At 38.2% G+C, this 24,010-nt stretch overlaps 2 protein-coding genes across 3 annotated transcripts in view; one reads left to right on the top strand and one right to left on the bottom strand.

Annotated features, from left to right (window-relative positions):
• Positions 1-406: 406 nt before the first annotated feature.
• Positions 407-17,151, bottom strand: GOLT1B (golgi transport 1B). Of its 2 annotated transcripts, XM_012502450.2 has the most exons (6): positions 16,968-17,129; positions 11,553-11,644; positions 9,976-10,154; positions 6,168-6,249; positions 3,299-3,331; positions 407-2,902 (listed from the first exon to the last, which is right to left on the bottom strand). In XM_012502450.2, the coding sequence occupies exons 1-5, from the start codon at positions 16,990-16,992 to the stop codon at positions 3,323-3,325; spliced, it is 387 nt and encodes a 128-aa protein (XP_012357904.1). In that variant the 5' UTR covers positions 16,993-17,129; the 3' UTR covers positions 407-2,902; positions 3,299-3,322. The 2 variants fall into 2 exon arrangements, with proteins under 2 accessions (XP_012357904.1, XP_012357903.1); XM_012502449.2 differs by lacking the exon at positions 3,299-3,331 and having other exon boundaries at positions 16,968-17,151.
• A 242-nt stretch (positions 17,152-17,393) lies between these two features.
• RECQL (RecQ like helicase) overlaps positions 17,394-24,010 on the top strand; it is a 38,319-nt gene continuing 31,702 nt past the window's right edge. The window contains exons 1-2 of the mRNA XM_030804502.1: positions 17,394-17,716; positions 19,264-19,324. Coding sequence (XP_030660362.1) covers positions 19,309-19,324 — 16 coding nt within the window. The 5' untranslated portion in view covers positions 17,394-17,716; positions 19,264-19,308. The remainder of the gene's footprint in view (positions 17,717-19,263; positions 19,325-24,010) is intronic.

Genomic DNA, 24,010 nt, shown 5'->3' on the forward strand with positions numbered 1-24,010 from the left:
ATTTACAAGCAATGTTAACATCATAAGCACTTAATGAGCAGATGGCACATCTTGTTCTCCTCGGTCTCCCACATTCAACACAGGACTTTTAGCATTCAAGGGGTACTCAGAAAATGTCTATTGAATAACATAATATACAAACTTAAGAGTCTGATATAAAAAAAATAGCATATTGCCCAAAGTAAGCGACTTTATTTTACAGTTTTCAAAATTAAGAATGTTTTTGCTTACTTGAAGTCTATTTGTATTCATTAGTACATTTCAACAATTTGGACATGAAAGATGTGAAGATCATTTGATAAATAAGAAAACATTGCATATAAGGCTAATTTTTAAAAAATGAGGTTATTTTGCAATGCTAAATTAGCTTTTAGAACTTCATAACACAGATATACTTGACCACCAATTAATAGAAAAGTACCCTTTTATTGAGAGGTAAGACAAGTATATTTACAATATTCAATTGTTAGATAATATAATCTGACAGTGAGACTTTTTAAAGCAGCAGTATTTCAGGAATTACAATTTATAAGGGGAAAAGAAAAACATTCCAAATATGTTTCTGTTACAGAAAATACACTTGAACAATGACAGAAACACTTAAGGCTATGTAGTATTAGACCTTTTCCTCCATCTCTATGAAGTACATTTTTGTTACAGACAGAAGGCTGATTTTGGAAAGAAAGAAACAATAGGATGTATAGTGCTTTCTATCAGAAGACTAGTATGTTTAAAAATAGTCTCATCAAGGGTTCTGAATAAGAAATATCAGTGTTGCCAGGCAGTCCCAAACTCACATTTGATATTAACTGCAGACTCATTTAAAACTGAAAACTGCTCCAGCCTCTCAATCTTACTAAGGACTGGGAGATTATCAAACCCTTTCAAGTCTAATAATGCTTTTGAATTAAGATTGTTGAAAAAAGGAATCTCTGTTACAGTGCAAAGAACATTTTGATAGAAATTCATGTCTACAAAGGAGTTAAATACAGATGTCCCTTACATTAGCAGATACTGTTCTTGCTCTAAAAAGGTAGAATTATCAAGACATTGTAAATAATATGGGTCAAAAATTTGTGTAACAGAGTTCTACAGGGCACCTTATATAAAGTCAATCCTCAAAGTATGTATTTGACACTCTCCAAGTGAGGATATTACTTTTTTGAAGAACATTAGACACAACAGTAGGCTCTTATTATTCCATTAACTATTGAGGTAGGAGTCTCCATTTGTCAATATCATCCCATTTTCACAGATATATCATAAGTCAAATGCAAGTACCAAAAATGTCAGTAATCCTTAAGACTAAACCATTACACTATACACCAAGTCTTTCCTTATTTAGATGAGCAAGATTGGGAGTTCTCTGTATATCAGGAGATTTAACTAAAAATAAAATAAGCTGTAATCTATTTTTGTAGACATGTTTGTAAATAAATACCACACATTTCAATTACACCTTTACGCATTAAAAAGCTTTGCAACTGTTAAAAAAAGAAAACAGTGCAATCAGTGGTAAAACAAATAGTTCCTTGGCTGTTGAAATGTTTCCCTACATCTACCACTAAAGCTGTCACATCTTGTAAAACTAAAGAAAACAGCTATTTCCTACTGTCTAATAATCAGCAATGGTGGAAATAAAACACATTTTTTTTAGTGTCATGTTCTTAAGAAACTATAGCCAGTTTATTACAGTGAATAACTTTAGCATGTGAACTCAGGTATTTTCTAATTAACTCAAGATGAGTGATCATATGAAGGGTATGTCATGCTTAATGACTATTATATGCTAGGAAAAAGCTGAAAATAAGGGAAAACTCAGATTAAATGAATAGCCCTTTAAAAATAGCCATAAGTTTAACCTTTTAACATGTTACATGTCTTAAAGTAAACATTATCAAGTTATTTTAATTTATGAAAAACAAATAATAAGCCACTGCTAAAATTTAAAAAAAAGAAAAGAAAAAAGAAAAATTACATCATGACATGGAAAAAATCCATTTGGTTTGCTTCATTTAGTATCTTCAATAAGATTATTCAGTGAGACAAGCTATGAAACAAACTACTTCATTCATGGTCAAGAATGCTTTTTTGTTAAATACTTACATGTAATGAATGATATAGACAGATACTTTGGAGGGCAGACTCCCAAGAAGTATGAGACTTTCCGGAGTATGTTGCTGACCAAACTTAGTCAGCTATGATTTAGGAACTAAAAGTTAGTAAAGAATGACCTTTGCATATTCCAACAAAGAATATCTAGTTCAGATTTTCACCTGGCTTTGAAATATTAAGATTCAGAAGAACCACAAAAGTTGTATTTTAACCATGTTTACAAAAAAAAAGTAATCCATACATCAAAAATGGGGTTTCCTTGGTTTTAATACATTAAAATGACATAATCCAATCGAATTCATGCATCACTTCCAGAGATACAGTGCAACTGGAAATATTTTTGCCATTGCAATGGTCATTTCTAAAAAGCAAATGCCTATGGATGCTCCTGAGCCTTCGAAATAAAACGAAAAGAATAAAACAGGCACCACAGTTCTCTAAGGATGGCTGAGTTTCGCACATTGTGGAAAAACAAGATAAACAGCCTTCAAGAGTTTCTTAAGCATCGTTAACATGGATTTCATCTCTCTCAGTTTGCTTGCTGACTTCTTCTTAGTTCACTTGAGTAGAAGCCTGTTTTCATTGCTTCTTTGCTAATTTGCTGCTGGTACTTTGTAGGCTATACGTTTTGAACTCCTGTAAAGAACATTACAAGCTATTTCATGTAATTTAATTTTGTGCTGAATATTCTTCAAATGACTTTATAAATAACACAATATTTTAAATGAGTCTTCAAATTCACTTGTTGTTATACCATATTGTTGCTTTCTCCAACTTTATCTACAAACTGTAAGGAGAAGAAAAACAGATAATTAAAGAAAGCCCAGAACATTATAAAACATTATATCAATATTTAAAATGTTGATTTTAAAAACCCAGCCTTACAAGAAGAGTTGTGGAAATTTAAGGTATGACTGACAATGACTAATCCAGTATTACTCACCATCATCTTCTGATACATAAATGTGTATAAAATTTTTTTTCTAAAAGTTGTTTTTTGCATGACATGTTATACATATGAATTTAAGGGTGCAACATGAAAAATGCAACACAATGAATAAAGAAATTGTGTAAGATGAAGATAACACTGCTAGCTTAACAAAAAATAAAAAATAAAAACATAAAAAAACTGAAATGTCAGCCATTCATGCATTAATGAACCCAATAAGATATTTCAACTGACCATTACTGTGGATCTCTTCTGGGCCTATGTAGTCTTTGGACAAACAGATTTAACTCCATTAAGTTCAATAGTTAACAACAGTTATTGACTAAAAATACTTTAAACGTGTATTCTGGACTTTGGATTGAAAGTGGTAATGACATTAAAGATAGATTTAATGATGTAAGCATAAATTTATAATTATTGAATATAAATTTTAACACACATTACTGTAAGTGGTTATTTACTTTGGTCATTCCACCCCAAACATAAAGTAGTTGGGCTTTTTTTTTTTTTTTTTAACATTCCAGATGGTGATGTAAAGACTGATATTGTATATAATTGGCAGAGACATTAAAAGTTACATAACCCAGGTGGTCATACTATCAAATTCTAGCAATCATCTCATTTATTTTATTTCACGATTCACAGTTTTACATAAGCACTTATCATGATGAATAACGATAAGAAACATATTCTATTGTATTGGGTGTCCATTTATGCAAATTCTTGAGAATCCTTAAATTAAGGGCACGAATAATGATTACGACTCTGTAACTAGAAGTTTCAGTACATTCAAAAGCCATTCTAGGTATAAATAACACTGACTACTGTATGAATTTGCAGATTAATGCAAATGAAATCAGAGTATACCCCTATAAGCCTACATTCCAACATTTTGTTATATTATCACAAACAGGTGGCTGGCAACTGAAACTAAAAGTTGCTCTCAAAGAATTCATGGATTTATTAGAATTTTAAGGTAAATTTAAGTGGAGAGAAAGCACAATATTCTCTCTCCAAAGGTAACTTGAAATATTTAGATTGTCTTGGCTGTAAGGTTCTGACCCTAAAATTACCCTGGGGATGGAAATGGGATTAGGCTTATAGTGGTACTTATTCTTCCACAGGTAAGCCATTCTTTAGCTCTTTCAGCATTCAATAAAATGCTATGAACTTTCTCTCTAGAAATATCTATAAAAATCTGTGAACAACTTTAGGAAGTTGATTAACTTCCCTGAACCTAACTGGAATTTGTGGTCTTTTAAGTTTTCCTATAAAGCTAGTTTATCCTAGTTATTTAGGACAGAGTTGGATCTATGAAACCGATCCAAAGAAGGATATGAATACTTCTGATATGGGTCTGACCTAGAGCCAAAAGGATTGTAGCCAACTCAGCTGAATTCTAGATCACCTAGATTCTTCTAGAAATTAAGGATTTTGTTTAGTTTTGAAACTGAGGAGGTAGGCTAAGAGACAGTCATCTAGTGTTGTCTTGAAATTGAGCCAGTTCCCTGAGGCCATCCTTCATTCACTTGCTTAGCAGAAAATATTTTGAGTTTCCATTATATGCCAGACATTATGCTGGTCACTGGGGATAGAACAATGACTAAAATACAACCTGTCTCTGCCTTCAAGGACTGTAGTTTTACATGGAAGTGCCTCCCTTTCTCCTTTCCTTTCTCTTTTTTCTTTTTTGTTCGAGACAAGGTTTTGCTCTATTGCCCAGGCTATAGTGCAGTGGTGTGATCATCACTTAACACAGCCTTGATCTCCTGGTTCAAGCAATCCTTCCACCTTGGCCTCCCAAAGTGCCGGAATTACAGGAGTGAACCACCATGCATGGCCTGAAGCCTTTTTTTTTGACAATTAAATGAGAGGTAAGGCTGGGTGTGGTGGCTCACACCTGTAATCCCAGCACTTTGGGAGGCTGAGGTGGGGGGATTGCTTGAGCCCAAGAGTTTGAGACTCTAAGAAAAAACAAAACCGAAGAAAAAAACAGAGGTAAATGCTATGATAGAGTTGTGCACAGGAATGTTATAGAAGCACACCCTGAGTCAGCCACAGGGAGTCAGGAAAGCTTTTTCCTAAGGTGGCAAAAAATAAGCTGAATTCTGAACGGCCTTCTAAGGCTCCACCAAAAGATGTTACAACCTTCAAGGTAGCAGTTTAGTACGAAACATTTGTTGAATGAATATTGAAAAAAAGGAAGAAACTCTATTTGTTAACTTTGAAAACGTTCTCTTTAACCTTTCTCTGATTTGATTCCCTTTATTTTATCAAGGTGGAAACCAAGGCACACACTGGAAAACAAACTTGACAAGCTTGTTCAAACTGTCAACAGAGCTGGGAACAGACTCTTACCATCTGAATCCCAGTATAATAGTGCTTTATTCAACTCTTTTTTTTTTTTTTTGAGGCAGGGTCTTACTCTGTCACCCACCCAGGCTAAAGTGCAGTGGCACAATCATGGCTCACTGCAGCCTTGACCTCCTCAGCCCAAGCCAATCCTCCTGCCTCAGTCTCTCAAGTAGCTGGCACTACAGGCACATACCATCACACCCAGCTAATTTTTGTATCTTTGGGGGTAGAGATGGGGTTTCACCATGTTGCCCAGGCTGGTCTCGAACTCCTAGGCTCAAGCAATTCATCCACCTCAGCCTCCCAAAGTGCAGGGTGTGAGCCACCACACTCAGCCTTATTTAACTGCCTTAATCTAGTCTACTTGGTGATACAGTCTGAGAAACAAAATATTTGTAGGAAATAATGGTTTCCTTTTTACATTATTGCTTCTAATATTAGAGATTATATAAAAGTTAAAAAATGCTCTGAACTCTGAAAGAGAAAGGTAGCATGGCATATCAAATCTGAGTAACATTAAAAAATAAAGAATATGGATCCAGAAATGGATACAGTAAAACAAAATTTCACGTTTTATAGGTTTAGCAATCATTATTTTTTGGTCTTCATGGTACTCATGATCTATGTGAGGTAACTACATCATAATACAAAACTCATCAATTAACCATGTATCAATTACTCAAATTTCTAGAAGTAAAAAGCATCAAAATACATATTTTATTGGCTTAAAATATACATGATTACTTACTGATCTAATTCCAGGTAAATTTAGGAGGGATCCAAGGACTGGCACTCTTCTAATAAAGCCAATGACAACAGGAAAGAAGCCCCTGGGAGAGGGAAAAAAAAGGTTCTTAATATTTACACATTTTCTATTTTCAAAACAATTGCTAACCAAGGAAAAAGAAAGTATCCTGTTAAAATTCTGAATAATTGAGGGACTTCAAACTTAGAAATAACTACAAACTTTATTAAAAATTTTGTGATTGTTGGTAAAAATGTGAGAAGTACATGAGGCCTAGCTATAACTCAGATTATGAGTTAGCTCAACTGCTGAAGATTTCTCCAACTATAGGTTGTGTGGGGTGAAACTGATCAAAAGAAAGGGGCTGTTGAGACCATATGTGTAGAACCATGAAAATAATAATAGCTATCATTTACTAAATAAGTACTAAGGGTCAAAACATTTAGTTAACACCAAGAGGCTACCTGCCAGATACTGATCCTCACAGTATGTCCCATTCTTTCTTGGTAGAAATACAAGTCTACAGAAGTTACACAGCTTCTAACCAGTTTAAAATTAACAGTAGATCAGTTAAGCTACCTCAATATAGGAAGAGAATGAAATAGTTTATTTTAAAAATGCAAAGAAAGTAAACTTTTCCTGGGTCTTAAAATATGTACTGTGATATTGCGAAATACATATTTGGTCTTTGACCTCATTTTCTGGCTTACAACTCTGAAAATACTTAACAGTCTCTACAAGGTGATGTCTTTTTGTAAACTAATGAGTTATCATGAATGGTTGGCAGCCCCTAGGTAGCTTCAGGATGGGGGCTGGTCACCAGAAAGACCAAGGCAAGATTAGAGGGCTGGAAATTGGAGACCTACCTCCTAACCTCCATGAAGGGGAGAGGGGCTGAAGGTGAAGCTGATCACCAATGGCCAATAATATAATCAATCATGCCTAGTAATGAAGCCTCCATAAAAACCCAAAAGGGCAGTGTTCAGGGAGCTTCCGGATAGCTGAACACAAGGAGGTTCTCGGAGGATGGTGGGTTGGGGAGAGTGTGGGGCGGGGGGGGCGGGGAACTGTGACCCTTCCCCCTTTCCTTGCCCTATGCATCTCTTTATTTGTATCCTTTGTAATATCCTTTATAATAAACTAGTAAACATCAGTGTTTCCTTGAGTTCTGTGAGCCTCTCTAGTAAATCAGTCTGATCCAAACAGGAGATTGTGGGAGCCTCAATTTAGAGCTGATCAGTCAGAAGCATGGGTAAAACAACCTGGGGCTTATGGCTGGCATCACTGGGAGTGGAGGACAGCTGTAGGACTGAGCCCTTAACCTGTGTGATCTGGAGCTATCGCCATGTAGACAGTGTCAGAACTATATTGGGAGGACACCGAGCCGTTGTCTGTTGTAGACAACTAATTGTTTGATTGCGATATGGGGAAAACCCCCCACACATTTGGTCACAGCAGTCTTCTGTGTTGATTGTGATTAACACGAGTACAGAAAAAAAGCTGTTTTCTTCACAGAGTTAGATAGGGATGAAAATACGACAATGAATAGAATTCAGAAATTAAGCAGTAAGATTCTGTTATGAATCTGCAGAAGTCAAAATAAAGAATTAAACAGAAAGTAGAATTTTTTAAATTAGACAGGTATTTATGTTGATGGTATATATGCGTGTTTCAAAGAAAATCACAATTATTTTGTAGTAGTAATGAATTCAAAAGATCATTTATTCTGTTTTAAGTATTGTTTTAAAACATAAAAATGTGTGATTTCAAATGCCATTATTTAGGATCATGAATATTAGAAAAACAACGCCAAAGACCCTTGGCACTAAATCTCCAGCTCAGAATATCTCAGAACACAACAAAACCCAGCAACAAAAACTAGTATTTTTACCACAAAGCACTCTAAACCACGAAACCTATGTATTACTCCAAGCTTGTCAATGATACTAAGACTTCCCATTTTTTATTCACCTCAAAGATCAGCTTTGGCTTTTAACCTTCATTACTAAAACACCCACATAACTGGGAAAGCCAATGATTTTCTTAGTTCTTAAGGTGCTGAAGTTTGCTGCTGCAAGATACATCTGCCAAAACAAACTCTTCTTTACTCTTTTCTCTCTTAGCCACTATGAGCTGTACTCCTAGTTCTTCTCCCACCTCTTTTCCTAGTCTCTTCTTGTGTTTTCTTCTTTTTCTCCACCTACCCTAAAATGTCAAAAGTACTCCAAGATTCCAGGCTTATCACTCTATATTCTGTACTGTATTAACAGCCTCTTGACTGGCTCCCCTGACTTCAGTTTTTCTCTTTAATACCTACTTTATCCTGATATCAGAACAACATTTCTAAAACATCTACCCTGTTGTACCACCTCTGGCTTAAAAATCTCTGTGCCCCACTCCCCCGACCTTCTCCAAACACTGCTCCCCCAGCCCAAATGTGACTACAGGATAAGGTATACTTTTCTTAACAAGTCATCAAAGAACGTTTGTAACCTGGCTCCAGGCTTCATTTTCAGTTTCATTACCAACCATTTCCTTCAGCTGATCCCATGCTCCTGTTCTCTAGGAGTATTCATTCTTTTCAGAACAAGCTGTATATTTTCATCTGTCTGTTCCTTCTGTTCAGTTAACCGTCGTTCCCTTTCTCATTTATAGGATAAATTCTTACCCACTTTTCAAAGCCCAGTTTATCAGTTAACATTTCTTACCTCTCCTTGAATTTACTAATTTTTTTAATCATGCTCCTACAATATTCTGCACATATATTTATAATGGCATTATGACTATATCCTGTTGGTATTTTTAGAGTCTACTTTACATAATAGAAATGAGAGATGTTCTAAAGCAGATTTGGTACTTAATTTATTTTTATGTCTCCTGTGGGTAATACAGTGCCTGGCAGATAGAAGACAAAGGATATGCATTTCTGGAATAAATAATTAAGCTCAACCCTACTTAAAGGTATTTTCTTTTCCGCTTTTTTTTTTTTTTTTGAGACAGAGTCTCACTCTATTGCCTAGGCTGGAGTGCAATGGCATGATCAGCTCACTGCAACTTCCACCTCCCAGGTTCAAGCAATTCTCCTGCCTCAGCCTCCTGAGTAGCTAGGATTACAGGTGCCCGCCAGCATAGCCGGCTAATTTTTGAATTTTTAGTAGAGATGGGGTTTCGTCATGTTGGCCAGGCTGGTCTTGAACTCCTGACCTCAGGAGATCTGCCCACCTCGGCCTCCCAAAGTGCTGGGATTACAGGCATGAGCCACCGCACCTGGCCAAAGGTATTTTCATATAGATATATACACATACTATTGTTTACCTGCTAACTGGCATTTACAAAATATTACCTGATCAAAATCTCCCATAGTGGTGTATTTGGTAAACAATCTTCTAATATGTATATGTGCTAAATAAATTTGCATCAAGTAGTAGTAGCTACAAAGTATAAGATTCTACACACTAAAATACTGGATCGATCAATCGATCTATCTATCGATCGACCGACCTACCTATCTATCTACCTACCTACCTACCACTATTTAGTTGATAAAAATATCAAACATAAAGATGGTGCCTTAAAATGCCAATAAAATAAACTTTATTGTGCTGACAATATAAGATAATTTATACCATTAGGCAATCATTTACATGTGATAAACATTTTTATAGTTGCTTCATCTAAACCTATAAGATTCAACCTAAATAAAATTCCATTTAAGGAAATGATCATCATCTTACTCCAACTGATGCAAATATCTGAGTTTTTGTACTATCTGACACACTGATTTACTGAAAGAGACAATAATATGCCTTACCTGAACAAGAGAAAAAATCCATAAATTTCGAAGATCATGCCTATCAAAGGCCAACCAATAAGGACTACAAATACACCACCCAGAAAAAATCCCGTAGCTTTCATTTTATGTTTTTGAAAGAAGAATCTGAATGTTCTTTCTAAACCAATTACAAAAGCCAAGCCGGCTACAAATAAAACCTAAAAGAGAAAGAAAATACAACACGGAAAAGGTAGTTAAACACACTGCATAAATTTTAAAAGTAAAGTCAAAGCTCAATACAAAAAAAGAAGCACATTTGTTTGGCTTTTAACGTGGGCAACTGGCCAGACAGTACTGTAATGTACAACCAAGAAGCAGAACCAAGGAGTGGGTTATGCATGTTAAAGTTGTAGTTTTGTTCCACTTGTCTCATTCCTCTTCTATCTTGATTAAATGGAGAAAAAGAGAAACAAAGAAAGATTAGACGTTACCAAGGGGCATCTGTGTCTGCAGTAGTTTTCCTAGTTTTAGCTGGATGAGGAAGGCTTAGTCAAGCAGATGAGTTGGCAAGGCATAAAGAGGAAAGCTGCCCATAAATATGTCACCCAAGGGTATTCCTCTTGGTTCTGAAATATTCATCATAGGCTACAGGAGTTTCTATGGATGGGAGAAATATTGACATGGCTAAGTTGATAGCAGAAGAAACAACGTGAAGCCAAGAAGATTCTAGTTTTATAAACTCTAGAATATCTGGTGGCAGCAGAAATAAAAATACAACCATGTGTTTTCAAATATTTTGAATGTATTCTGTGGACAAGAAATGGTGATGTATTAAGAGCTTGCTTTCCCCAGGTTTTCTTTCCAAATACTTGCCCTCCCCATTAACATTCTTTAGTGAAAAATATTTCACACAAATACATATTAAGCCTAATGGTTAAGCTTCATATTCTAGGCTACCAATGCTATTATCATTTATTAAGACATCAATTTTGAACAATTTTGCTATCCTTTATCTTTTCCTATTTCCAATTAAAAGCCTAAATATATATATATATGTGTATATATGTATATACACACACACATACAGTGTCATCACTACCTTAGAAGGGTTATTTATTTCTGGATCATAACCTCCACACATGAATAGCATAGTACACATTCCAAATAAACAACATAGATCCCTTTCTAACCAAGTCAACCATTAACATAGATATATTTTTTTAAAAGGCTAAAAAGAATCTATCTTATGCAGCTGAATCAAATGTGAAGTCTTAGACGTTTAAAGTAAAAATACTTTAGTGAACTTATCAAGACATGAAACTATCAAGTCATCTATTGTGAACTCCTATTTAGAGGCAGCCTTCATTTAATCTATTGTAAATCTCATGACAAACACTTCACAGAGTAGTTATGGAATTAGAAAACCTCATTAAGTGTTTACCTTTTATTTAAACATAAAGCTGACAGATTTCATTCCTGATGGAAATAGAGAATGTAACAGGAATTACTTATGAGTAATAGTTAATTATTTTCCCCAAACTTAATAGCAGGTAATAATTCATTTGTAGTTAAAACTTCCTTATAAATTTAGTTAAAATATATATTTAAAAACTCACATTTCCAATAGCCAGTAGTGCTTTGTCAAAAAAGAGAATCATTCCAAAGAACAGGAAAAACACTCCAAATCCTGTTAATCCCATTCCAATTTCTGCAATATAAGTTATATGGTTAAGGGCAGAGAAAAATTAAAGTCACATTAACATCCCTGTAAACTAAGAAAATTCTCCAGTTTTCCTGTCATAGGTATAAGAAAACAGGTACTCAGCACTGCAGGTTAACTTCATAATGACATTTATTTAGCTCTGTAACAAATTAATTATCAGCAAATTATTTCAAAATTTAAAACATGAATGAAAATTTCTAAGCCTTATATGGGAGATAGCATTTCTCAGACATAGCTATAATAAAAAAGATAAATCGGGATTCTAAACCTTTGGTTTTAATATGTAATTTGTTTTTTTCCTTCTGAAAAGCTCTCTTGCATCAGACATAAATGAATAGGTTTCCTTTAATTACTTATCTCCTTTCACATTCTGTAATTATTATTTATATGCACAATATCTGTAGTTCTTTCTCCCTCTTCTTAAAATTGATTCCTTCTTTATTCCATTAGAAATGTTATGGTAGGTCAGCACAATCAATATCCTTTATCCAGTTATACACTGCTTGTCACAATGGCAACAAGAAATATTTTGAAAATCACAGTACCGGTCTTCTCAAAATCAAATTTGCAGAAGGTCAGGCATCACTTTTAATTTCTTGATTACTTATTATAGACTTACCTACAAATTTACCTGAACTATAAATCTACTTACATATTTGGTCTAGAGACCTAAAATCACCTCTCCAAAGTTTCAAAGAATACTGTTTTACTTAATATTAATATTCTAGGTTTTTAGTGTTTCATTAAAAAACAAAGAATTGTTGATCAACTGCCAGATGCAAGGAACTGTTCCAGGTACTGAATATACAGTGGTAGACGAGGTGCAAGCTTTAATGTCTATGTTTATCTTGCATATAAAATTAATACTTTCATTGACTGCGCATTCTCTAGGTCTTATTTTTTTTTTAGTATGAAAAGTCTTAACTTCTAAGGTGACAGATGTACTCTTCTATTAATGTTATAAAGCACAATTCACTAAGTTACCTCCTTGATCATTTTAGTTTTGATTTTAGAAAATAGCCACTAATCCATAGTTTAGCTAGAAGCACAATCTGCATACAGATGAGTCAGAGTAGAAGCCACTGTATTTTTAGAAGCACAATTTAAAATACCCTATCACTGATTTCTGATCTATTGCTTAATTTTTTTTGCCTCAGCTCCAGAAAGCTAAAATCTAGGTCACAGCTACTTAAAAAAATCTTAAGCCATATAAAATGTTCTGATAACTTGAAAACTTTTATTAACTTTAGCTTTTTCTACATTCCCCACCTGCTCAATTTCCTGATAACTAGTGTCTTCCATTGCAGACACCTTTTGTTCCCAAAGTTAGTCTAAAATAATTCAGGTACCTGGTCTATAAATACACCAGTTAAGCGAATTCAACACACATTTCTGTGAAAATTTGAGGCTGATACTTTCATGATCAAAGGCCTTAAGAGAATTTACCAAATTAACTGTTTGGATAGTGGACATAATTTCATAGAGGAAAATACGGACAAAAGAGCAAGTAAAATTCTATTAAATAACTATTTAGTAGTTAGGATTAAACATCGGCAGCTTTGTTAGTTGAATATGACTAATTTCTATCTTTTCACAAATAACCTTGATGATTATGTAAAAATTTTGAGATGTTTTTAGAAAGGAAGGTATATGGAAAGACACCTACTATGTACTGAGAATTTACCACGAATTAGGCCTTATGAAGTGCTTCACATACCTTATATATAACTTAATACTTCCAATACTACTGGAATGCAGGTATAATTACATCTTTTTAAAGATGGAGGAAACTGAAGTTTAGAGAGTTGACTTAAGTTGCCCAAAGCCACACTTCTAGTTTGAACCAAGGTCTTTTGAATCCAAAGCTCATGTGCTTAACCATTAATGCCACACCTCTTCCCACAGAATTTTTATTTTTTAGGTTAAAGGTGTTTGGTTACATGAAACTCAAGCACACTGGAGTATACTGAACTTCTGGGGGACGCATCTTTTAGGGGATTCAAGTTTAATATTAGCTTGTTACCTAACATAGCCAAGTAGAACTATTAAAAACTACCTGCAGTCAAAAAGGCCAATCTCTGAGTATGGTTTACCATGTCATGAAGTGTTTATACAAAAATTGTATAATTTCTTTAACAAAATTGTGAGGTAAAAAGTAGCACTGGTCCTATGGTTCATATGTGCAACTGCGGACCTAGAGGTATTCAGTAACTTGTTCTTGATCACAGAAGCAGCAAAAATGTGTGTGTGGGTGCAGGTGGTGCGGGTGCAGGTGGTGCGGGTGCAGGTGGTGTGGGTGCAGGTGGTGCAGGTGGTGCGGGTGCAGGTGGTGTGGGTGCAGGTGGTGTGGGTGCAGGTGGTGTGGAGGCAGGTACAACAGTCTGTGGAGTCAGCATTCAACTAGTCCTCTCACTCCACAGACAATGGTCCTACAATTACAACATGGGAACCAAAATATTCCACGACTTTATCCAGTACAGTCCAGCGGGAGACATTGCCCAAAGCATCTTTGCCACAACTGGTACTGGCAATGACATTGCCAAGTAGCTCCTGATCCACACTGGTCAAAAGTCTCAAATTGGCCTCACTGTGCCTTTTTCTCATCTCCAGGATCCCCCTTTTCCCTATCCTTATGCATTCATAAGCCCTCTGGCTATCGAAAGCCTTGCATAGAGCTGCCTTCTTCCCATCAGAATCATATCCGGTAAAATAAACTTATCTTCCTTTACTCCTCCCACATGTTTAAAAAACTGTCCACAAGTTTAAAAAAATATAAAAACAATTTAATAAAACGAATCTGTCTAACACAAGGAGCATACTGTGGAAATTTCATAAGGAAAGACATGCATAATCTAATGGCAAACACCGTTAGCATTTTGATATCTTATTCACAATTTTTTAAAAGCAGCATTGTCTTTCTTACTATACCCTTTGAAAAACAAAAGTCAAGAAAGAATTCAATTGAACATTAACTGTACTGGAGAATGCAATTATCACACTAGACTTTTAGACAATGTGATGCAATGAAGATTTAGAGGCAGCATGCCCCTCCTCCGTCCCTCTGAATAAGTCTTGTCTTTTTTTGGGGCGGTGAGGAAAGTCCTAGAATCCCTTAAAATAATCACGAATTTCCATTTATTCTACTCTGAGCAGTGCTTGGCCACTCTCTAAAAACCAAAATCCCAGAATAATCCTGACAAATCACTTGAATGATGGCCAATCTCTGCAGTTAAACACACTCACACACAAACACAATTTGAAATCCAAAATGCATTTGGTTCACTAATCGTTTTGTTTCAATCCACTGTTTCACCTAAAACATGTGACAAGTGAACAGCAAAGAGTAAAAGTTCATCGCCCTCACAAAATTTAATGAAGTGAGGAGAATGCTTCTCAGGGAGAATGCCCATTGTCCAACCCCACTCTCGTTTTTGGAAGGATGTAAAGCAGGCACTCATCACTATATTAAGTCTTCAAAAATATAATTTTTTTTTTTTTTTTTGAGACGGAGTCTCGCTCTGTCGCCCAGGCTGGAGTGCAGTGGCGCAATCTCGGCTCACTGCAAGCTCCGCCTCCCGGGTTCACGCCATTCTCCTGCCTCAGCCTCTCCAAGTAGCTACGACTACAGGCGCCCGCCACCACGCCCGGATAATTTTTTTGTATTTTTAGTAGAGACGGGGTTTCACCGTGGTCTCGATCTCCTGACCTCGTGATCCGCCCGCCTCGGCCTCCCAAAGTGCTGGGATTACAAGCGTGAGCCACCGCGCCCGGCCCTTCAAAAATATAATTTCTATGCACTGATTATTCTCAGATCTCAAATAAAGTTTATATCAAGTCTTCTTAGGTGATAGTGGGGTACAGTGCAAAAGGTTTCTGAGCCAGCACACCTGGGATCAAGTTTTGTTTCTGTCACTTTTTTTTATGACCATGCACTCAATTTCTTTTGTGCCTCATTTAACTTATGAAAGGGGCATGCTTCTGTTTGCCTTACAGGGCTCTTATAAGAATTATGCACAATGATTCACATGAAAGCACATGGTAAACTGAAAGAAAATACCTTTAAATAGTTGCCAGTAATTATTATTACACTAGATTCCTACCCCCTCAAGACTACACTTTTATTTTCTTTGATCAGAACAGGCCAGGCCAATGGACCAAAGTGGGCGGCAACCTTGGGGCAGATGGCCCCAAGAAACAGCCCCAGTCCAGCCTCAGGAGGGAAGACAGCCTGATTTGGGGGTGGCAGTGTGTGTAGGAGGCCTTAGAAGCTCTGTGAAGTTGGTCTGCCATGACTTGAATCTCCACAAGAAGACTCCACTTTAAAATAGGGGATTTTAAATAAACTTCTATTTTTCACTTCAATTCACTGTTTAAGTCTTTATTGAAAATCTGAGTTAACTGGAATGAAATGAAAGGCGTGGCAGATAAAGCAAAGTGAGACAAAAAGAGACTCTTATGACCATCAAAAGATGAGGCACAGAGCTTGGGCAGACATAAATACAAAAATTATTAATATTAACAAAAAGCAGTAGGAAAGTAGAAATATTATAATGAAAGAAAAGGAAACCGATATCAATGCTAGCTTTAGAGATGAAATAGGCCTGGAGAACTCTCTGGCAGGCGGAGAGTGATGCTAAAATAATAAAACAAGCCACAAAGCACAATATACAATACTAACGAAACATATCCTTTAATGGAACACAAAGTGGCTTTTCTCTACTGCTTGAAACTTTAGCAGGTAGAAAAGTGAGAATGTTTCAAGAGATTTCTAAAAGGTTGCTTACAGCACTGGCAAGCGAATATTCAAAATGCCACATGTATGCGTAAGGACATTTTCAAAAAGAGCCTACTGTAGGTGACATTTAAAATACCGCCTCCCAAATAACCAGCCAGCCAGGGACTTGTAGAGGACCCGAAGTGTGTCATGCGCATAAACGATCCCGAGAGTGGGCCGCGGGCACCACGCAAACTTTCTGTTGTGGCAAGCCCCCAGAACAAAGCGCCTGTCTCACTGGGAATGAGATCAGCGCGACCCTGGAATGAGACAGACTCTTGGCTAAAGCTCCCCTCCCCAGATAGGGCGTCCCACCCTGCCCCACAGACTCTTCTCCCAGGTCAGGTCCGCCACTGCAAGTCTAGCCCCGGCATCTCGAAAGTAGTCCCTTAGGGTCCCAGCAGCCCTAGCTCTGTCTCGCAGGCCGCCGCCCCCAACCCGGAGCTTCATTCATTGACCCCGGCGGAGGGGCGAGACCCAGCCGGGCGAGGGGTGTGCGCGGCTCGAGGCGGGGGCCCCGGAGCAGGTGCTTACTCTGCGTGTCCGTTAAGGAGATCATGGCTGCAGTGGTGGGGACAGCGGCGACAGCACCTCGGAAAGCCCAGGATGGGAAGCTGAGTCGGGAGAAATGAAGCCGGGAAACAGCCCAGGCTAGAGCCGCCACGTCTTCCGGAAACACGCAGCCACCCTCACTGCCGCTTTAAGACCGCTTTCTATTGGCGAAACGTGCTTCCAATCTCAACCAATAACTCTTAATGTTGTTCGGTGACGCTCATGGTGACCACACCCCTTGACCAATTAGAGAAGGGAGCTATTTGTGATTGGCTGAACGGACCGACCCGGAAGGGTGGATGCTCTCAGCTGGCTGGCGGGAATATTTTACTCCCGAGTAGCGGAAAGATCTGCCCGAGGCCTGGGTGCTTTGCTGTCGGAGATCCGAGAGTCGGAGGTCGGAGAGTCAAACACCGGAGAGTTAGACTGGGCTCCTCGGTGGGGTGAGGCTCTGGGATAACTACTGTTACAGCTTTGAAGGGTCAAGGGTGTGCGCTTTTTGTTTGATCCTTCCCTTTCCTGCTGGAGGGCGAGGCCGGTCTGTAGCGGATCACTTCCTTCCGCCCACACATTGGCGGAGGAGAAACCGGAAAGTTAATCACTGCCCTGCTGTGAGAACTCGGGCCTTTAGGGGCACGTTCGCCTGCTGACCGGTCTTCTAATCTCGCCATTCTTTTCCATGCGGGAGGATTGGCCACCAAAGCCTGTTTATTAGCAGCTGCCATTTGTTGGTAAATACTACTGGGGATGCTTCTTCCATCCCCTGCTTCACAGTAGCGGAAGGAAGGGCGTTATTAATATTAAATTACTGTTGCCTGTAAATGCAGGTAGCGGGGAGAGAGAGGATTTAGCCTATGGTACCTCAGGGGCGTTTCCTCCAACATTGATGACTGGCTGTCACCCTGTAACGTTTTTCCTGTGGATGCCTAGCTTATACTGCTGAGTGACAGACCTGCTGTAGTTCAATTTCTGGATACATTTTATGTTGAGATATCTTTTGCTGTTAAGTCACATCATTTTGGGAAGGAGTAGTCTTTTAACCGCATAATCAAAGGAGTCTTTTAAAATCTGGGGGAAAAGACTGTGTCTTTTCATAAGGGTAGAAACAGCCCCTGCTACCTTAGCAAACCTGAGCCCTCACTATATCAAGGCATTTTGCTGGGCTGTGCGGATACAAAGGTGAAGAGATTGAACCCCAGCCCTGCTAAAGGTCCTTACGGTCTATGGAAGGAATGTTACATTTTCGTTACCTGAAGAGATGTTTGTATAGATAAAGAATTAGAAATCCTTGGTTTACTTTCCTATTTAGCCTTCTTTTAATGGTGTGGTTATTCCACATTCTTTAGCAAGGCAAAAAAGAGTCAGCCTATCTTTCCGGCCTAGTGGTGGCTTCAGAATTCTGTGTAGAAAGGGCGTAAGGTCAGCAGTCTAAGGATAGGTGTTGCAGAAGTGACTTTTGGAGAGCATCTTAGTTTTAGAAAATGTCCACATTAGAGAGATAGAAGAGGTGTTTTTAGGATTATGGGGAATTTAAAGTTTCTACTCTCCAGCCCCATTTTCCACTTGTCCATATGCATGCTTAGGTTTTAGTCATTCATAGATACTTAGAAATCATTAATACAAACCATTTTCCCCTCCCCCCACCTCTAACCTAGAAAATCTAGCTTTTTCTGTAGAATACCAATTTCTCTTTTAAGATGGGCTTATATTGTAATTCTTTAAAGCAAGTGCTCAATAAAATGTTAGATGATTAATTTTATTATTTATGTTGCTGTATTTTGCTTAATCTGGTACATTTGAATCTATCCAACTTATTTATAAGATTGCTATCCTCCCAGTTTTACAGGTAGGGAAAGAGGCTTAGAGGAACAGCATATGCAACTTTGCCTAACATAGTAATTTAGTCACATAGCAATTGGTGCTAGAACTGTTGAATATTTGCTGTTTGTTGTTACATCATTTTGTATCTTGTGGATGTTTGCTAAGTGTTGTTGCTACTGTATTTGTCATGTATACGTTTATGTGACTTTGGACACTTCTCTGAAATCTAGAGAGTTAGTCGTTCTGAGTGTTGTGGGTTATTAAGCTGAAATACAGAGTTTTCCATAAAAAATTATTGTCAAAAGAACCATGTGATTCTTATTTGAAAGGTCGCTGCAATACACAATTTACTTTCTAACATTTTCCGTGCTTCGGAATGACTGATTACTGTTGAGTGAACATCATTAATAGTACTGTTTTTACAAACTTGTTGTCACCGTTGTGCTTTTATTTTTAGAAAGAATTTTGGATTATTTTAGAAACAAATTTGGAAAGAAAAAGAATGGCATCCGTTTCAGGTTAGTAGCAATGATTACATTTTCTTGTTCCTTCTGTTCTATTTCTATTTGTATGATATTTGAAAAAGTTCGTTTTAAAAATTCTGATTACAGAAATGATTTTTTTTCAGCTTTTTATTGAGGTAAAATATACATTACAAACTTTGCTATGCTAACTATTATTAAGTGAATAATTCATTGGCATTAAATGCATTTAGACTGTTGTGCAGTCGTCACCACTATCCATCTCCAGAGCTTTTTCATCTATCCAAACTAAAATTCTACACTCATTAATCCATAACTTTCCATTACCTCTCTTCTCCTAATCCCTGATAGCCACTATTCTACTTTCTGTTTCTTGACTATTTTAGGTACCTCATATAAACGGAATCATACAACATTTGTCCTTTTGTGTCTAATTTTTACCTTATTTGTGTCCAAATAAAGGCAATAGCGGAATCATGCTTTTGCCTATTTCTCTTACTGCGGAGTATACACTGACCCCTTCCCCAAAAGAGCAGGTACAAATTATCTTTATTCGTCTTTGGGTGATGTTCATTTCTCTTCTTGCTGAATCATGTCCTCCTTGGTAATACTTTAATGTATCGGAGAGGGACCAAATAAAAGGAAAAACCCAAACTTGGTTTATATACAAATTTTAAAAAGCAAGAAAGGCTTATAGCTGTTACAGTTCTTGTTTTTCAGTTGGTCATGTGATCATAGCTTGTACTTTATAAGTGCCTTCTTCAACTACCCATTCTGTATTCCTTGGTTCTCAGTTGGTAATGGGTCTTTGCTTGGTGGGGACTACTTGCCTTAGTAGTTTCCTATGTTTGGTTATTATAGTTTTCAATGAACTTTAATTGCAAGATAAGGGAATACTGAGAGGTGCACTAGAGGATCTTCTGCTTTCCAGACGTACTTCTTATCCCTTAGTGTAGTAGCTATCTGATTTCCCCTTAATAGTCAGGATCACTTACCCCAGCAAGTATAGTAATCTCCTTCTTTGCCTGTTCATTTGTTGGCATGAGGAACCCAAAGTGGCCAAGTGGCAGTCAACTTCCAGTTTAATGGAACTATTGCTTTTTCCCCTGGTACAAGCATTTCTTTCTTGGTAACCAAGACCTCTAGGCCAGCAAGAGTCCGATGTTTCAAGGATGGGAAGCAAAAATTTCACTAGTGGATCACTAAGGGTAACAGAGGAGCCACTCCCATTTCCACCCCTGATTCCCATGAATCGTGGCAATGGGAGGAACAGCACTATTCACTGATGTATAGCATGCCGTACCCTGGAGGCTACTAGTCCAGCCCTTAAAGTGCTGATACCCAGCTGGCAGCATAATTGAGTCTGCAAAATGCCACTCCATTATTTTCTCAGGCCAGCTGCTTCAGGGTGTTGGGGAACATAGTTAGACCAGTTAATATCTTGAACATGAGCCTTCTGTTGTGCTTTGTTTGCTATAAATGAGTTATTTGGTCAGAAGTAATTTGGTGGGGAATATGATGACAATCAGTAGGAATTCCGTGAATTCATGGATGGTGGACATGAGAGAGCACTGCAGGCAGGGATGGTAAATTCATATCCAGAGTAAGCATCTGTATCAGTGAGAACAAAGTGCTGCCTCTTTCATTATAGACGGTTCCAATGCGGTCACTTTGCCATCAAGCATCTGTCTGTCCCCACAGAGAATGGTGCCTCCATTGGAACTCAAGGTTGGTATGAGCTGTTTGCAGGTTGAGCACTTAGCTCTGGATGTAGCCAGATGGGTCTTCATGAGTGGCAGTCCATGTTGCAGAAGGCACTTTGTTCTTGACTTCGTTGTGCAAGGACAGGTGTGGTCAATGTCCAGGTCATTTTGTCTACCTGATTAATTATGATTATACTTCGTGGAGGTTGTTTTTAGTGAGCATTAACATGGGACACAAATACCTTGACACTCTGATGATTCAGAGGTCTATACATATATCTCTTCCTCAGACCTCATTGCCACCAGTTTTCCTATTTGCTACCTTCCAAGTTGCTAACCATCCTGCTAATCATTAACCATTGCCTATAATAGTGTGGATGTATTCCTCTGGCAAAATGAATACGTGGACTGCTTACTGCTGACTGGGAGAATTTTCCATCTCCAGTGTTTTTCAGGACCACTCTGGAGAGATGCTAGAGTGCTTTAGTTGTTCACTTTCAGGTAGTGACAATATATCATGCAGAATCTTTTGTAAATTAGGCCTGCATTTTTTTTCTTCCTTAGTAACAGAGAATCCCGCCTTGAGGTCAAGCTACAGGTTGAGGAGGAGGAGGGAAAGGGGAGCATGGTGCATGAGCATTCGGACTTCTTGTTCGTGCCTTCACTTAGAACCTGCTCACTTTGGCACATACCACTTCCATTGTGATGATGGAGGCCTGCCTTATGAATTGATGGGTCGGATGACACCTGGTTGATGATAGGCAGCACAGGTCACATAGTAACTTAGTCTCTTGTAAGACCCAGAGCAACCCAGAAGTTGTTTCCAAAAGGGTAATAGTTCTCTGTAGATAATGGCAAAGAGCTTTGCTCCAAAATCCTAATCATCTTTGTTGTGACTCATCAATAGGCCAAAGGTGTCATATAATATCCCCATTCATCACAAACGTACAGGACCATCAAATCTTTTGGGTCATATGGCTGAATGGTAACAGAAGATTGTATCGTGGCGTTACCTCTTGTTCGAGGTCCTACTCAAAACAGGCAAGTTTTGGGGTTACTTGGTAAATTAGGTGTATGTTGCCTCCCATATCCAAGTAGTCCATTAGGCTCTGTTAGTAATAGGAGGGGCCAGATGTAGAAACTTATCCTTCACTTTAGAAGAGATATCTCATCATGCCCTTTGACTCTCACCAAGGTGTCAGGCCTCTGAATTTTTATGGGATTTATCTTCTATCTTCTGGCAAGTGTCTCTCTTAGCAGTTTGTCTGTAGTAGCTGCTACTGCTGCTTCTTGCTCAGCAGGTCAGACAAGCATGATATCATCAATGCAGAGAGCTAGTGTAATGTCTGGTGGAATGAAAAGGCAATCAGGATCCCTGCAGACTAGATTAGGGCTAGAGAGTAGATATAGCTCTGAGATGGGAGAGCAAAGATACATTGCTGGCTCAGCAAACTGCTTTTACTGTGCTGTACTGTTCCCCTGTGCTATAGTAACAGGTACATGGGTATGTAGAATAAAACATTAAACAGATCAATAGCTGAAGCCAGATGCCAGGGCATGAGTTCTGTCTTATTAACGAAATTACAGCTGGAACAATGGCTGCTGTTGGAGCCACAGCCTTGTTAATTTTGGCGTAATCCCTTCTCAATCTCCAGAATCCATTGTCTTCTGCATACACCATATAGGTGAGTTGAATGCGACATGGAAGTCGTCATTACCCTCACATCTTTCAAGCCCTTGATGTAGGCAGTAATCTCTGCAATCCATCTAGGAATGCAGTAATATTTTTGGTTTGCTGTATTGGTTGGTAAAGGCAGTTTTGCTGGCTTCCATTTGACCTTTCCTATAATAATAATCCTTAGTTACGGGCCAGGAGACCATTGTGTGGATTCTGCCACTTGCTGAATATATCTGTTCTCGGTATACATTCTGAAACTGAGGAAATAAGCACATAGCAGATTAGAAGTCCTTCTGTATATCACTAGCAGCCACTGGACTTGAACCTGCTGCTGCCCCGTGCCAATGAGATCACCAGCCCTGCCCTTACACTGACTTTCTTAAATACAGAAAATATGTCTACTGCTTCATTTCTACCTTTTAAATCTCTGGAAACCAAAGCTGCATTAATTACCTCACTTAAGTCGAGTTTATACTCTGACTGGTGGATCACCATGGCATTTTGGTTTTCTAAGAATTAGCATCAGTTCAGAGCTAATGTCCAGTAGTTTCTGAGAAGTGATTTCTCTTTTTCTTTTTCTTTTTTTTTTTTGAGACGGAGTCTCGCTCTGTCGCCCAGGCTGGAGTGCAGTGGCGTGATCTCGGCTCACTCCAATCTCCACCTCCCAGGTTCACGCCATTCTCCTGCCTCAGCCTCCCGAGTAGCTGGGACTATAGGCGCCCACCACCAGGCCCGGCTAATTTTTTGTATTTTTAGTAGAGACGGGGTTTCACCATGTTAGCCAGGATGGTCTCGATCTCCTGACCTCGTGATCCACCTGCCTTGGCCTCCCAAAGTGCTGGGATTACAGGTGTGAGCCACCGCGCCCAGTTACCCTAATAAACTTCTCCAGTGAAGAATAGTAGGAATATTCATTACATACATTTTTAGCTGTGTGGTTGAGTCCTTCCCCAACAGGCTCCAACCTCTGCCTTATTCAAGGGCCTCTGGTTCTATAAGGTGGTTCAGTTGTGGAAATTCGTCGAAGGATGGTCTCTCTATTGTGTTCCTGGTTCTTTTTACCAGAATCAGAGCTTTTTATTCTGCATATACAAATCAAGTAATCTATTTCCATTTCAGGGACTTCACAGTCAACTAGCCAATTCAAGATCTTGTCGGTCAGACTATTCTGATTGCTGCCTCAGCTCTGTTGCCCTTCATGGCAACCACATCTACTTTATTTTTGGTCATAAATTCAATTGCCACTGGTTAGCCCCCATACCTTGGAATCCATCATTGTCGTTGAATCAGGTAGTCTACTTGGAAGACGATATTTCCCACTGTCATTCCTAGCTTACAGAG

Source organism: Nomascus leucogenys, chromosome 23 (genome assembly GCF_006542625.1).
Source record: "Nomascus leucogenys isolate Asia chromosome 23, Asia_NLE_v1, whole genome shotgun sequence".
Classification (NCBI taxonomy): Eukaryota; Metazoa; Chordata; class Mammalia; order Primates; family Hylobatidae; genus Nomascus; species Nomascus leucogenys.

Coding starts and splice junctions, on each gene's coding strand:
- GOLT1B (XM_012502449.2), bottom strand. CDS start 16,992: ATGATCTCCTTAACGGACACGCAGA. Junction 10,155..11,552: donor CACTACTGGCTATTGGAAAT/GTGAGTTTTTAA, acceptor TTTCTCTTTTAG/GTTTTATTTGTAGCCGGCTT. Junction 2,903..6,167: donor ATTTACCTGGAATTAGATCA/GTAAGTAATCAT, acceptor TTCTCCTTACAG/TTTGTAGATAAAGTTGGAGA.